This window comes from Callorhinus ursinus, unplaced genomic scaffold (genome assembly GCF_003265705.2).
Source record: "Callorhinus ursinus isolate GAN/ISIS: 27379988/994484 unplaced genomic scaffold, GSC_fseal_2.0 scaffold10, whole genome shotgun sequence".
In the NCBI taxonomy this organism is placed as follows: domain Eukaryota; kingdom Metazoa; phylum Chordata; class Mammalia; order Carnivora; family Otariidae; genus Callorhinus; species Callorhinus ursinus.
The window spans coordinates 22,417,717-22,430,332 of NW_027397072.1; the positions used below are offsets into that span (position 1 = coordinate 22,417,717).

The 12,616-nt window shown below is 56.0% G+C and overlaps 2 protein-coding genes across 7 annotated transcripts; both read right to left on the bottom strand.

The window, feature by feature from the left end:
* Window positions 1–148: 148 nt before the first annotated feature.
* Window positions 149–1,807, bottom strand: UCN (urocortin). The gene is made up of 2 exons (XM_025867597.2): window positions 1,006–1,807; window positions 149–740 (listed from the first exon to the last, which is right to left on the bottom strand). Exon 2 carries the CDS (start codon window positions 725–727, stop codon window positions 347–349), a length of 381 nt encoding a protein of 126 aa, XP_025723382.1. The 5' UTR covers window positions 728–740; window positions 1,006–1,807; the 3' UTR covers window positions 149–346.
* Window positions 1,808–1,936: 129 nt separating this feature from the next.
* MPV17 (mitochondrial inner membrane protein MPV17) lies at window positions 1,937–12,399 on the bottom strand. 6 transcript variants are annotated; one of them, XM_025867929.2, is made up of 8 exons: window positions 12,359–12,399; window positions 11,782–11,856; window positions 4,957–5,072; window positions 4,644–4,736; window positions 4,454–4,549; window positions 4,169–4,201; window positions 3,859–3,911; window positions 1,937–2,871 (listed from the first exon to the last, which is right to left on the bottom strand). In XM_025867929.2, exons 2-8 carry the CDS (start codon window positions 11,849–11,851, stop codon window positions 2,802–2,804), a joined length of 531 nt encoding a protein of 176 aa, XP_025723714.1. In that variant the 5' UTR covers window positions 11,852–11,856; window positions 12,359–12,399; the 3' UTR covers window positions 1,937–2,801. The 6 variants fall into 6 exon arrangements, 5 of the variants coding, with proteins under 5 accessions (XP_025723714.1, XP_073753262.1, XP_025723715.1 ...); XM_073897161.1 differs by having other exon boundaries at window positions 4,068–4,201; XM_025867930.2 differs by lacking the exon at window positions 12,359–12,399 and adding an exon at window positions 12,297–12,337.
* Window positions 12,400–12,616: the final 217 nt, after the last annotated feature.

Here is a 12,616-nt window from a genome sequence, read left to right on the forward strand (position 1 = left end):
GGTGGGGCGGTGGCACCAGGACTTTGAGTTCCTGGGGTTCGATGGCACAGGACCCCCCCCGGCTGAAAGCCCTTCTGCCGGAGTCCTCGAGGAGCATCCGGTACCCTCTCGCCGGCCTGGGAGGCCACACTTTTCCACGGGCTCCCACCCTGCTGTGCTTCCCCGCGCCCCACAACCGAGGCCAAAGGCTCTTCAGCACTTTTATTAAAAATTGGTGACGCACAGAGTGCTCCGGGCATCCCTGGGCTGCTCTAGCCCGCGGGACTGGGTCAGTTCCAGTCGCGCACGTCCCGGCCCGGGGGTGGGGGACGGGGGTCGAGGTTCTCGTGGCTGCAGACCCCGCCGATCACTTGCCTACAGACTCGAATATGATGCGGTTCTGCTCGGCGCGCTCCCGCTGGCTCTGTGTCCGCGCCAGCTCCAGCAGGGTCCGCAGCAGGTGGAAGGTGAGATCAATGGACAGCGGAGGGTCGTCCCGTCTCGGTCTCTCGCCCGCGGTCCGGGATTCCCACCGGTCGGGCCCCGCGCGGCGCGGGAAGCGCTCGGCCAGCAGCAAGAGCAGCGCGCGGGCCCCGCCGTCCTGGTTCCGCGCCCCGGGGCTCCAGCGCAGACTCGGGTCCCGGACCCCGGCTGCCGCCGCCTCCGGGCTCCACCGGCTGCTCCCCGGGCGCAGCTGTGCCAGGAGCAGCAGCGCCACCAGCAGCGCCGCGTGTCCCCCCTGCTTCATGGTGCCGCCGGCCCTGGACACAGGGGTAGCGCAGGGTGAGGTGCGCCCGGGGCAGTCGCAGGTGGCGCCACTCCCCTTCCCGTGCGCATCCAGCTCCCCTGCCCGGCCCCTGTGCCTGCCGCCTGGTACCCACAGCCTTCCCTCCAGCCCCAGCCGCTGCCCAGCCCTCTCCTCCCTCTCCCTTTCTCCCTCTCTCCCCTTGGGCGAGCGGTGGTGGGTGAGCTGAGCACCAAGTCCTGGTGCTGAGAGAGTCAGGGCGGATGCTCCGAGCCACTCACAGGTTGCCAGAGAGTGTGCACGCCGCAGGACGGGGCTCCAGTCTCTGTCCGGTCTCTGTCCCTCGGGCGGGCTGAGGGCGCCGTGGGGACCACGGGGTCTGTCCTGGGACCGCCGCCAACCTTATATAGCTCCAGGACAGCTCCGACTGACGTCAGCGAGGAACATGCACGGACTGTAGAAGCAATGACGGCTGCAGCCTCAAGTCCACCGCTTGCGAGACCCAGAGGGGCGCACCTCAGAACCTGACTCTGGGTCCTGGGGCCAGCGCTGCAAGCAGCCCCTGCCTTAAGAGAGCAAGAAGCTGCTGGGGCGTAACCCTTGCTCTGGGAGCCACGAGAGTCCTTTAACTGCTTACAACAGCCAGCAGGGACTAGGCCCAGTCCCCAGATCAGACCAGTCAGGTGGCCAGGCTTCTGTGGCACACCGAAGAGAGGCTGGACCTCACGGCTGCCAGTGGCGCCCACCCTGCTGTTGGCCTCTAGAAGGGGCCAGAGGCATTGGGAGACGGTTGTGCTGCTCAGACCCAGTCCCTAGTCCCTGCTGTCGGTTCGGCCAACAGAGGCACTCAGGAGCACAGGCGGCTCCCAGCTCACGCTCTGGTACCACCCTAGAGGCAGCGAGGCGGCAAGGCAGCCCCCCACTGCCGGGATGCTTGGTCTTATTCCAGCCCCGTGGCCTAAATTCTAGGCCGGTCTGCCGAGGCACTACTTGGAGAGCCTCTGGCCTCTGGGTGCTTTCAGACTACAAAAGGCAGGTCCATCTGCTGCTGAGTTTGTCCCAAAGTGGTATTTTCACTGTTAGTTTTTCTTCTGGGAATCACAGCTGCAGTATTACTGTACCTCTGCCCTTCAGTTAAGATCACTTGGTAGGAAGTAAGGGAACTTGTCTTAGTCTCTTCACACTGCTATACCAAAAGTACTATCAACTAGGTATCTTATAAACAGCAAACATTTATTTCTCACAGTTCTAGAAGCCGGGAGGTCCAAGCCTATGGCGCTGGTAGATGTACTGGGTGAGAAGCCACTCACTAACTTTCATAGACAGCACCTTCTCGTTGTGTCCCCACATGGTGGGAGGGGTGAGGGATCTGTCTGGGGCTGTTTTAAAAGGGCACGAATCCCTCATGACCTAATCATCTCCGAAGGCCCCCACCGCCTAATGCCATCACCGTGGGCATTAGATTTTCAACAGATGAATTCTGGTGGGGACACCAACATTTATCTATAGCATGTGGGTTCCAGTTTCCACTCTGCCACTGGTCGGTGGTGTGGACAGGTCACCTCACTTGTGTGGACTCCAGTGTGCTCATCCGTAGAGGAAGATCAGGACTGGTTGTCTCTAGACTTCTTTCCGGCTCTAGAAATTCTGACTGCCCCACAGGTTTCTGCTGGGCCCTCCACATCACCTCAGCAGGTTTCGCACTACATACATACATAACCGATCTGCAGAGGCACCATATAAGGCTTTGGGGCCCCCAAAGAGCCAGAGCTCCAGCTGGGCTGGGAAGGTTAGAGAGCAGATGTACCTGTGAAGAGTGGGGGCGAGGGCGCTCTGGGATACGGGTGTGAGCTACAGTGGATGAGACCATACGTGTTTATGGAGTGCCTACCATGTGGTGGGATGAGACCATTAAAAAGGTTGTAATGAATTCACAAGGAGTCAGGTGCTCAGCCCATTAAGTTCTGAGTGGCCACGGAACCCCAGGAAAAGCGATGTGCCCACTTCAGGGAGGCCATGCGACCGCGCTGGGGTCAAGCTGCAGCACCGCCCGCGCAGACACCGGGGTGAGGCCAGCCTAGAGCCGGTGGGCCTTCCACGACAGGTAGGAGTTCCAGATGACCGCGACACACTGGACAACAGCCAACCTACGGAACAGGGGCGGCGGTGGCGGAGTGAGGACGATGGAGAATGAAGAGCAAGCGTTGGCGGGGGGCGGGGAGCTGGACCAGTGCTACGGATAAGGAGGGCTTGTCCCTGAGAACGTCCACACCGAGCTCTCCTTCCTTCAGCCCCGAGGGAGGGACAGGCGGCTCGGACCAGAGGACAAGCAGGCCGGGTTCTGCGGCCGCCCGAGCTCTGTCTCCGGGACAAGAGCCTCAGAGTAGAACATGCTCATCTCACCAAGTGTGGCCCTTATTCATGCCTGTGCAGGCTCCATCCGAACACACGTCTCTGTGCACCTTTACCAGCTGAAGAGATTTTATCTTCCAAAAACGTCCTGCCTGCCATGAAAAGTAGCACCTCCTTCTCTTTACTGTCAATTTGCCTTTCTCTAGTTTCAAAGAGTGTCGCAGGGACCCTAGTGTTGAGAAGCTGGTCCACAAGTCTTCCCCTAAGCTATGGTGTTCAGAGTCCCCTCTGAAGAGTTTTGTATTGTTCCCTGTTTCCAATGCCCTTTCACCCCCGACAATTTTACCTACTCATCTGGAGTTCCACTGTATTTTCTACTGTGGTTTCAGCAACTACCTTTATTATTGAGGTAGACTAGTACTCTGCAGTGGACTAAGAGGCCTAGGTTCCTCCCGGGCCCTTTCGTCTGCCTACGCTGCTGCCCCCCCGGCACTGTCCCTGCAGCCCTGCCATCCAAGGGGAGAGCTCAGGCGAGATGGAGACGGGGCTGTGAGCAGGAGCCTCTTCAGGAAGATGAAAGAAGGTCAGTGGGCAGGTTCTGGGATAGGTTCTCTAAAGAATAAGAAGTTCTGAAGAGAAGTTCTCAAGAGTCTGAGGAACTCTGCTCAGGGCAGGGTTCTGGGAGGGTCAAAAGTGATTCAAGGTTGAAAGGAGAATCACCGTGTGTCCAGCTGTTTGTGATGTGCACCTTCCTTGGAGAGTGGGGTGAGGATGTGTCTTACCTGTAATGAAGGGGGACCAGGTAGAAGTTGGCTAACTGCACAGCAGGCCAGAGCTACAAGAGAAAGAAGGTTAAGGTTGGGGGGCTGCCTCCCTCGCCCGACCTCCAGACTCGCTGGTCTTCCTCCAGCTTCTGCAGCCAAGAACAAGGTGAACGACTGGGTGAGTGCTTCCCTCAGTATGGTGCCCACACTGGGGACGAGAGAGTCACCCCAACTGAGGGGTTTCTCTGGCAGGAGGAGGACCCCCGTCCCTGGGCACTTCCAGACTCAAGAAAACAGGAGAACAGGCAGCTGCGGCGTCAGCGCTTACGTAGTAGTTGGTGACAAGGGCGTCAGGATAGTCCTGAGGAGACAAAAGGAACAAACTGACATGCACTCACTTCCACGCAGCGCCCACGTGCCAGTCTGCAGAGCACACCGGACACAGCGGCTGTTCAAAGACCAGACTCCGACCACAGCCCCCACCCCCCAGCTCCTCTTCTCCCGAGCCTGGGACTCTGGCTGCATCCCACCTGGCTCCTCCCCACAAAGCCGGCCTCACTGCCCTGGGCTGCCGGGCCGCCAGCCGGAGACTGCCCCCACCTGCCCAGCTCACCCGCCGTAGCTTGGCCCAGTTGTCTTGGGCTGACAGGCCATTGAGTGCTCCTACCAGTGGGAGGAAACAGCCCAGAAAACATGGGGCGAAGCCCCCCTAGGGGAGAGAAATTAAAGTTCTGTGAGCACCTAAAGCCCCACCCTCCCCCAGCCCAGCTCATGCTTCCTGAGGCCCTTTTCCTTCTGCTCACCTGATCCAACAGCATCTTCTTTAGTGCATCTACCTTGGTGGTACCGGGGATGAGGCGGTCCAAAACCCTGTACCAGCCTCCTACTACAGGGCCCTGAAAGTAAATCCCAGGGAGGACAGAGGGTGTGCGGTGAGGGGACCACTTGCCTTTTGCATCACAAAGCTCTTCTCTCAAGGATTAGAAACCAAATCCCAGTGGAAGCAGATGCTCGAGGTTGGCTTAGATGTAAGAGAGGTCAAGGGAAACTAAAGAATGACATGGAACTAGGACCACTGTCCAGTCCTCCAGCAGCCCAGCTGTGGATGGAACTTACCACAAAGCCACAGCCCAGGGAGACCATGATCAGGGTCCGGCCAGCCTGGTGCCCCCGCAGACCTCGCTTCTCCACCAGCTGCTGTGAGATAGTGTCACCCAGGCCCATCAGGGACCCTGCGCAGGGGACACAGGTGTTGTCAGGATACCTCCTGGAGATGGGCTGCCATTCCAGGGAGGGAAGGAAGTCCCTGAATGAGGCTCTGACACTCGGAGCCTAAGAGATTAATTCTGGGGCAAATGGCCAGTCCTTTACTGCTGCTTCGAAGTGTCCTGTTAGAAACTGGGAGGAGCAGCCTTGATGAGGCTGGGGCCCACAGCCTCTGCACAGAGTCCTAAAGGGAAGTCACAGTCAGAGACTGCAGATAAAGGAGAATCTAAGGTGCTTGGGGGGTGAGAATCATGGACTATCAGAATTGGAAAAGCCTTCCAGATAATTCCATCCAAACTCCTTATTTTTGAGGTATAGAAATGAAGGTCTGGGACCTCACATAACCAGTAAGTGGCAGAATCAAGGCAAGAACCAGGTGGCTTGATTTCCTACACAGTGATTTTTCCAGGACCCGTACTGTAGATAGATCATGTGTAGAATGGTAAGGAGCCCTGGGGTTTTTCCCCCAGTCCCAGGCAAGACCCTGGAAAGTGTCCTTCACCTTCGTCTTGGGGGTCTCTCTTTGTGAAGGACAGCAAGAATAATTCTTCTTCTAAAGCATGAGTGCTTACATGGTCCCAGGCAGGAAGATGACTGGTTGAACTGGTAAGAGTCCCCACAAGGAGGAGTCCTGGTCACCTCCTAGCACAATCAGGTAAACCCAGACTCCCCCCAACATTCACAACCTCAGACAGAGCGAACAATATTTATTATAGCCATTTCCCATCCCCACCCCCCAGGTCTTTGTACCTGCTTCCCCTTCCCTCACTCAGAGACACCCCGTCCCAAGCAACCCTAGTCAGACACCCACACCCAGAAACCAAGATAGAAACTGTCACTATTTACAGAGCCCCCCCATCAGTTACGGTGGCGTGATGGTTTCCAGCAAACACACACACACAGGTCACTTGGGAGTGACCAGATGATCTCCGGCTCGCCTGTCTGTCTCACTGAGTAATGAGAGCCCCTCTCCAGCCCCACAGCCACCACTGTCCCTGTGCCCTCAATTAGCACTGGGCAAACACATTCTTTAACCCTAGTCCTTGGTACAGAGCGGGCTCTGACGTCCATGCTGGCTGCACACTCACTGCCCTTCCCCCGCACCCTCCGCAAGGCCCTGTCCCCAAGGAGCCGCATCCAAGGCAGCTGGGGAAGGCTGGGGCCACGGGGGAGCCACCCATCATGGCAGTCCTGACTCTTCTCTCCCTGAAACTCTCAAAGTGCTGGAGGCTCTTCCCAGAATGTGCTAGCCACGACCTCCCAGATGGCAAGGACAGGATCCTAGACATCTTTTTTTTTTTTTTTTTTTGAGAGAGAGCGAGAGCACAAGCAGGGGGAGCGGCAGGGCAGAGGGAGAAGCAGACTCCCCGCTGAGCAGGGAGCCCGATGAGGGGCTCGATCCCAGGACCCTGGGGTCATGACCCCAGCCAAAGGCGGGCGCCCAACTGACTGAGCCACCCAGGCGCCCCAATCCTAGACATCTTTGTTCTCTTATCCTCCGCCACACCTAACCAAGGGCCTGGCAGGTGCTCAGAAAACCAACCAAGGAAAAATGTCAAATGCACTGCTCCAAACAACAGGCCCACTCCAAGAAGGGCGTGAGTAGCCCACAGGCCCACATGTCAGGCTCAAGGTGTGGGGACCCGTTGGCACTCATCTCCCTACCTCCTGCCTCACCTCCCCCAGGGAGGGCCTGCTGCCATGGCCATGCATAAAGGCAAGGGTACCCGGAGAAGGCCCGCAGAGGGCGGAACAGAAGGCAGTCGCTTCTTAAATGAAGAGACCTAACAGTTTGACACTCTACTTTGGCAAAATGTTTACAGTTTACAAATGGCTCTCACACACGTAATCCTCACGAAAGGTCTGGGAGGTAGGGTCACACTTCTTTTTAACGTCTTTGAGAGATGAAGTTATTTGGTAAGAAGGAGAGTGGGGCTGAACCCAGGCCTTCTCTCAAGCAGGGGCAGGAGGCTCGGGAACCACAGAAGGGGCGGAGACTTGGGCGCAGGGGTCAGGGGCGCCAAGAGGCCTCTGGCTTCTACTTGCAGGAGATACCTGCCCAAACAAGGCCCCAAAGGCCACGAGTCAAAGACACTTCTTGGACTAATGCACTTCCTGTCTTTTGCTGCCCAGGAGGTGACCCTCTCTGTTCCTTGTCACCTTGTGGGGAGGGCAAGCAGCAATATTCCTAGGTCACAACAGTCACAACGAGAGGGAGGTGTGTGTTTTCAGTCTTTGTGGCTTGCCAACAGTCACCCAACAAGCTGAAGACAGAGCAGGAATGATAACCACAGTCCGGGGAGCCAGCAGCCTTTGAGAAAGACGGACTCCAGGACCCCAGACCAGGTGCATCAGGCAGAAGGGCAGCAGTGAGACGGAGTGGGCTTGTAGCTCTGGAGACCCTGCCGGCCCTGCCCATTTCAGACAGAGCCATGCCCCGCAGTTCCTCCTCTGCCCATAGATCATCGGGGCGCTGGGCCTGCAGCACCTCCAGGGCAGTCAAAGGCTTTGGTCTGAGCACAGAGCAGGCCCGCATCTCTGGCCCAAGTGAGTTCGATCAAGAAGAGCTGACATTCAGATTCCTCACTCTACCTTCCCCAATGCCAGAGCCCAAACAGGCCCCAACTGAGTCCTCCTGACATATTTGGTTGGTCTAGATCTTTCGGTGCTCTGGCTCCCCTTGCCTTGGCCTTATTTCCAGGGGGTTGGAGCCGGAGACCTGCAGAGACGTAGTGCCCGAGCCCTGATGGGGCAGGGTGAGGGGCTGCCAGGCAGTGATGCCCAATGCCAGGCTGGGCGTGGAGCCCAGCAGGCAGACGTTGGCGCAGGCGTGACATCATACCCTTGGGTAGGTGCCAGTTCTCATGCCGTCACTCGCCACCGGATTCAGGGGAGTGAGGGGGTGGGGGGTAGGCTGCCTGAGCACCAATCTATTTGGGACCACCCGCTGCCCACTAGTGGAAAAGCCCCAACTTCCACACCGTCTTCCTAGTTCCCTATATCTCCTATTTTGTTCCTCTCCTGGCTTTTGTGTATGGGGTCATAGTTGCAAGAAAATAAAGTGCTAATGGAAGATGAGAAGGTTGAGGGGCTAGGGCGTGTGGGTGGCTCAGTCATTATGTGTCTGCCTTGGGCTCAGGTCATGATCCCAGGGTCCCGGGATTGAGCCCCGCATCGGGCTCCCTGCTCAGCGGGAGGCCTGCTTCTCCCTCTCCCACTCCCCCTGCTTGTGTTCCCTCTCTCGCTGTGTCTCTCTCTGTCCAAAAAAAAAAAAAAAAAAAAAAAAAAAAGGTTGAGGGGCAGCAAGGTGGAATGGGGAGCAGGAAGTGTGTCTTTGAGTATCAGAGGCCTGGGGCGACAAGTATAGCCACTGGCATGGGGCCAGTGGTGCTGCTGACTCACCCCTCCCCAGAAGTCTCCACAATTAAAAGGCTGCCTGGGCTGGGGGTTGGCTCTGACAGACCCCAGAGGCAACTGAAGCCTAGCAGAGAGAGGGGAGAGTGCATCCTCCGGGACCGCTCTAAATGCTCTATCCATTCCTGGCCCAAAGCTGTCCTACTGCTAGAAAATGAGACAAAACAGAGGGCTCTACAGCTTGTCAGGTATGTAAGCCCAGACCAACGGGGGCTACACCATTTTCCGAGGCCCCGTAGTGCAGGGCAGAGCACTGGGAAGTGTGCTCCATTCTGAGGCCAGTTCTGCTGGCCATGGGGACCCCAGTGCACGTCACCCCCACCCCTGACGCAGTCTCCTGCTCTATGGTATCAGGGCTGGACTGGACGCTCCAGGGCCCGCTGAGCTCTCACATCCTGGCAGAAGTCAGACTCCAGGGAAACCAGCGTCTGCAGCTCAGCTGCCCCCCTATAGCAGGACTAGAGCAGCCAAAAATGGATGGAGCTGGGCCTGGGGCCCACTGGAGACTGGAAGGGCCCTCCAGAAAGGACGCGAAAAGGCTGACTCAGGCTCTGCAGAACACACAGTGGACCTTTTCCCAGGCTGCTCTGTTCCTGACTTTAGCTGGGTCAACACTAGGCGTATCAGGCACTTCTTTTGAACCATTTCAGATCTTGATTCACTTCTCCCTTATTCTGGCCACTGCTGCAGCTCAACCTGATGAATCCTGCCTCAGCCCTGGGTCACACCCGGGGCTGCCCCGCTGATGCCTTAGCCGGGGACTGTACACAGGTGTTGACATCCCAGGTGGCAAACCTTTTACCAATGTGGGATGAGAACTAGTGGGTAAAGGTTTCTTGTCTCCAGAAAAGGCTATTCTCCCCTATAGTCCTAAGAGGCGTTTCAAAGAGCTTCTCAGTCAGTTTTAAGGGATGGGGCAGCCAGGTACCCTAAACAGTATGCAATTTGATCTTCCTTATACCTCTCCCTCCTCCCCCATGGGATTACTTCCTACTCCCTTACAAAGTACCTGCACCAAAGCCCCAGGCTCTGCTGTTAGAGAACCAAGGCTGAGAGAGTCACCCATGTTCAAATTTAAGGCAAATGGAACAAACGCAGCCAAAACACCAGTAGAAAAAAGAACAGCTTGTGGCCCCTGGGGGGCGCAGTCGGTTAAGTGTCCAACTCTTGGTTTCAGCTCAGGTTGTGATCTCAGGGTCGTGAGATCTAGCTCTGCATCTGACTCTGTGCTGAGCATGGAGTCGGCTTGAGATTCTCTCTCCTTCTCCCTCTGCCCCTTGGGCGCTTGTGTGCGCTCTCTCTCTCCCTAAAAAATAAATAAATCTAAAAAAAAAGAACAGCTTGTTGTGTGTGGGTTGACAACACTCATGGAAAGGGCCAAGCCCAGGAGCCTTTATGTCTATTAAGCATTTTTTTATTTCTAAAGCCTTTTCACAGAGATAACCCTCACGCTGACTCTGTGAGGTCAGCTAACGCAACTCAACTCCTGAACGAGGAAACTGAGGCTCTAAGAGGTTTACTGACTTGTCTCTGTTCGGGCAGCTACTGGGGGCTACGACTCTGAAATTCAAATTATGCTTTTCTAACTCCAAGTCTGAAATCTCTACTCGGTCTTCCAGTGTGAGGAGCTATCCCAGGGGTCCATGGGAAGCAATGTGCTAGGATCTAAAAACAGAGCTCAACCCACCTTGGGGAGCTCAACCCACCTTCTCCCTTTATTTGTAGTTTGATCCAAATACACTAGCAGCAGGAAAGAGGTCTGAGAAAAGTGCTACCTAGAAAGTGCTTCAGGGCCACACAGAGATGATGCGGGCTCTGGCACCGACAGACCCGCACCCCAGTTCGGCCACATATCTGTGCAAGGGGCCCTCTGAAGGACAGCTCCTCCCCTTGTCCCCCGCACACCCCTTGGGCAGGGAAACACAAGGACTATCCCTCCCTCTCTTTTCTTGATGGCCACGAGGGGGATCCTTCCTTCCAGCAGTGAAGGGCCCTGAGGGAGTCTGAGGCTGGCAGAGGGCCCAGCGTGTCAGTCCCCATCACAGCCACACAGTCCAGCATGAGTCACCACACACGCAACCAGGTGAGTCATGCAGGCTGATGGACAGTCTGAGGACAGGACATGGGGTGGTTGGGCACAGAGGTTGGAGAGGGGCCCAGGGAGGGGCAAAATCGCCCATCCCTTGGCCAGTCACCCAGTGAAGTTTCTAGTGCTGAAGTGGGGCTGTTCCAGTAAGAGGCCTACTGTTCCTCCTTGGCTTTCATAGCCTGCCGCTCCTCCCAACAGTCTTTCTCTCAGAAGCCCATGGTCCTCCCTAGAATCCCCTTCCCTTCCTCTAAACATAGGCAAGATCCCATCTTAACCCGATCACTCTTGCACTACCCCAACAGTCATAGACCTTCTACTCCTCTCCCCTGTAAAACTTACGTATCTCTGGGCCATCCCCTCCCTTCTTAGCTAAGGTGAAAAATAAAGATGGTAACAAATGCAGGTAAGTCACTGGGTTACCTTTGTTAGGTTGCTATCCAATCACTGGATTTGGAGTAAACATAAATCCTTGATTAGTGTATTGTTTGGGGATACATACATACATGGATAGTAAAACTGTAAGAAAAGCAAAAGAGTGGTATAAACAAAACTCAGGAAAGTAATTATTTCTTGGCTTGTATGAGTTAGGGATAGGTGCTCAAGGGTTCTCAAGCTGGGTACTGATACAAGAGTAATCAGTTTTAATACTATTTAAACTGTACACACATCTTAACCATTCTTTTGTATGTTAAGATATTATTTCATGATAAAAAAAAAAACGAAGAAAAATAAACTGGGCTAAGAGTCCTGATCCCAACACTTATTGGGTGTGTAATCTAACGTGGACTCAAGGGATCCTAGCTCACAGATCTTTGTGGGGACCCTATGAGATAATGTGTTGAAAAGTGTTTTGCACACTCTAAGATGTTAGAGGGGCGTGTGCTATTGTTAGCTTTCTAAGTTAAGGCCTCCTGGGGGAATGCCTTTAACCCGAAGGGATGACTCCTCAGCTTTCTGAGGACTTTCAGATCCTACTTTACAGCTCTGTATACCCTTTCCTTAGGAACAACCTTGGGGACCCACCCTCCAAAGGACTGGGGACAACTTCGGATGAGAGACAGCCAACCTTTCAAGGGTGCTCAATAGAAGCAAAAAATGAGGGAGGTTTGGTGGGGTGAGCTTCTGCCTCCCAAATCAGCCGGCTCTGGTCCCGCTCAGGTCTATTCACTCACCAGCTGTCAGGACCTGTACTTTCCACGGGTGAACGGTCAGGACTCGCTGGTATGCCCGCCAGAGTGCCATGATTCCTGTCAAGCCAAGAGGAGGGGGGGGGGTCACCCCCACTGCCCCTCCCCACAATTAAAGAGACGCTTGACTTTCCTTCATGCCCACTCCCTCTTCCCAACCCGCTTCCAAAATGTCCTAGAGGGGAGAGGCCTCAGGTGGGATGCTTCCTGAACAGCTTCCTGTCACAGGGATCGCCTCAGGCAAGCAGGTAATAGAGGAAGGCTGTAGGCGGCTGCGGAATCTCGGTGGCAGTCACCCGCCACCCCATCTCTGAAGCAGAGCCACCTGGGGGGGCCTACTTCCGTACCGAGACACTCCTAAGGGCATGTTTGCTCTTTCACCCAGAGCCTGGTCGGTCCCCACATTCACTCTTAGTCGGAACCAGCCCGCATCCTTCCTGAGTCCAACTCCACACCAGAAATAGGGCCTGTCATTCTCTGGGCCTGGACCGGTCACATACGCTTTGGGCGCTCCAGGCACGCGACGAATTGAGCCGGGAAAGGAGAATCGCCCGGCACTCACCTGCGTTCGCGTCCTGCCCCTCCCACGTGACCGGACCTGGGAAGGACTTCCGCCGCAAGCCCCGCCCCTTCGGGCGGAAGGCTGCCCCCGAAGCTTTCCACACACCCCCGACCCTCCCCGGGCAGCCAGAGGCTGGAATGGGAGTGGACTGAGCGAAATAACTGGTGGAGAATCGCTCAGCTGCCAGTCTGTGAGCAACCCCTTTTCCAAGTGGACAGTGCCGGGTCTCGGTGCCCCGCCTGCCATAGTCCCCACCTG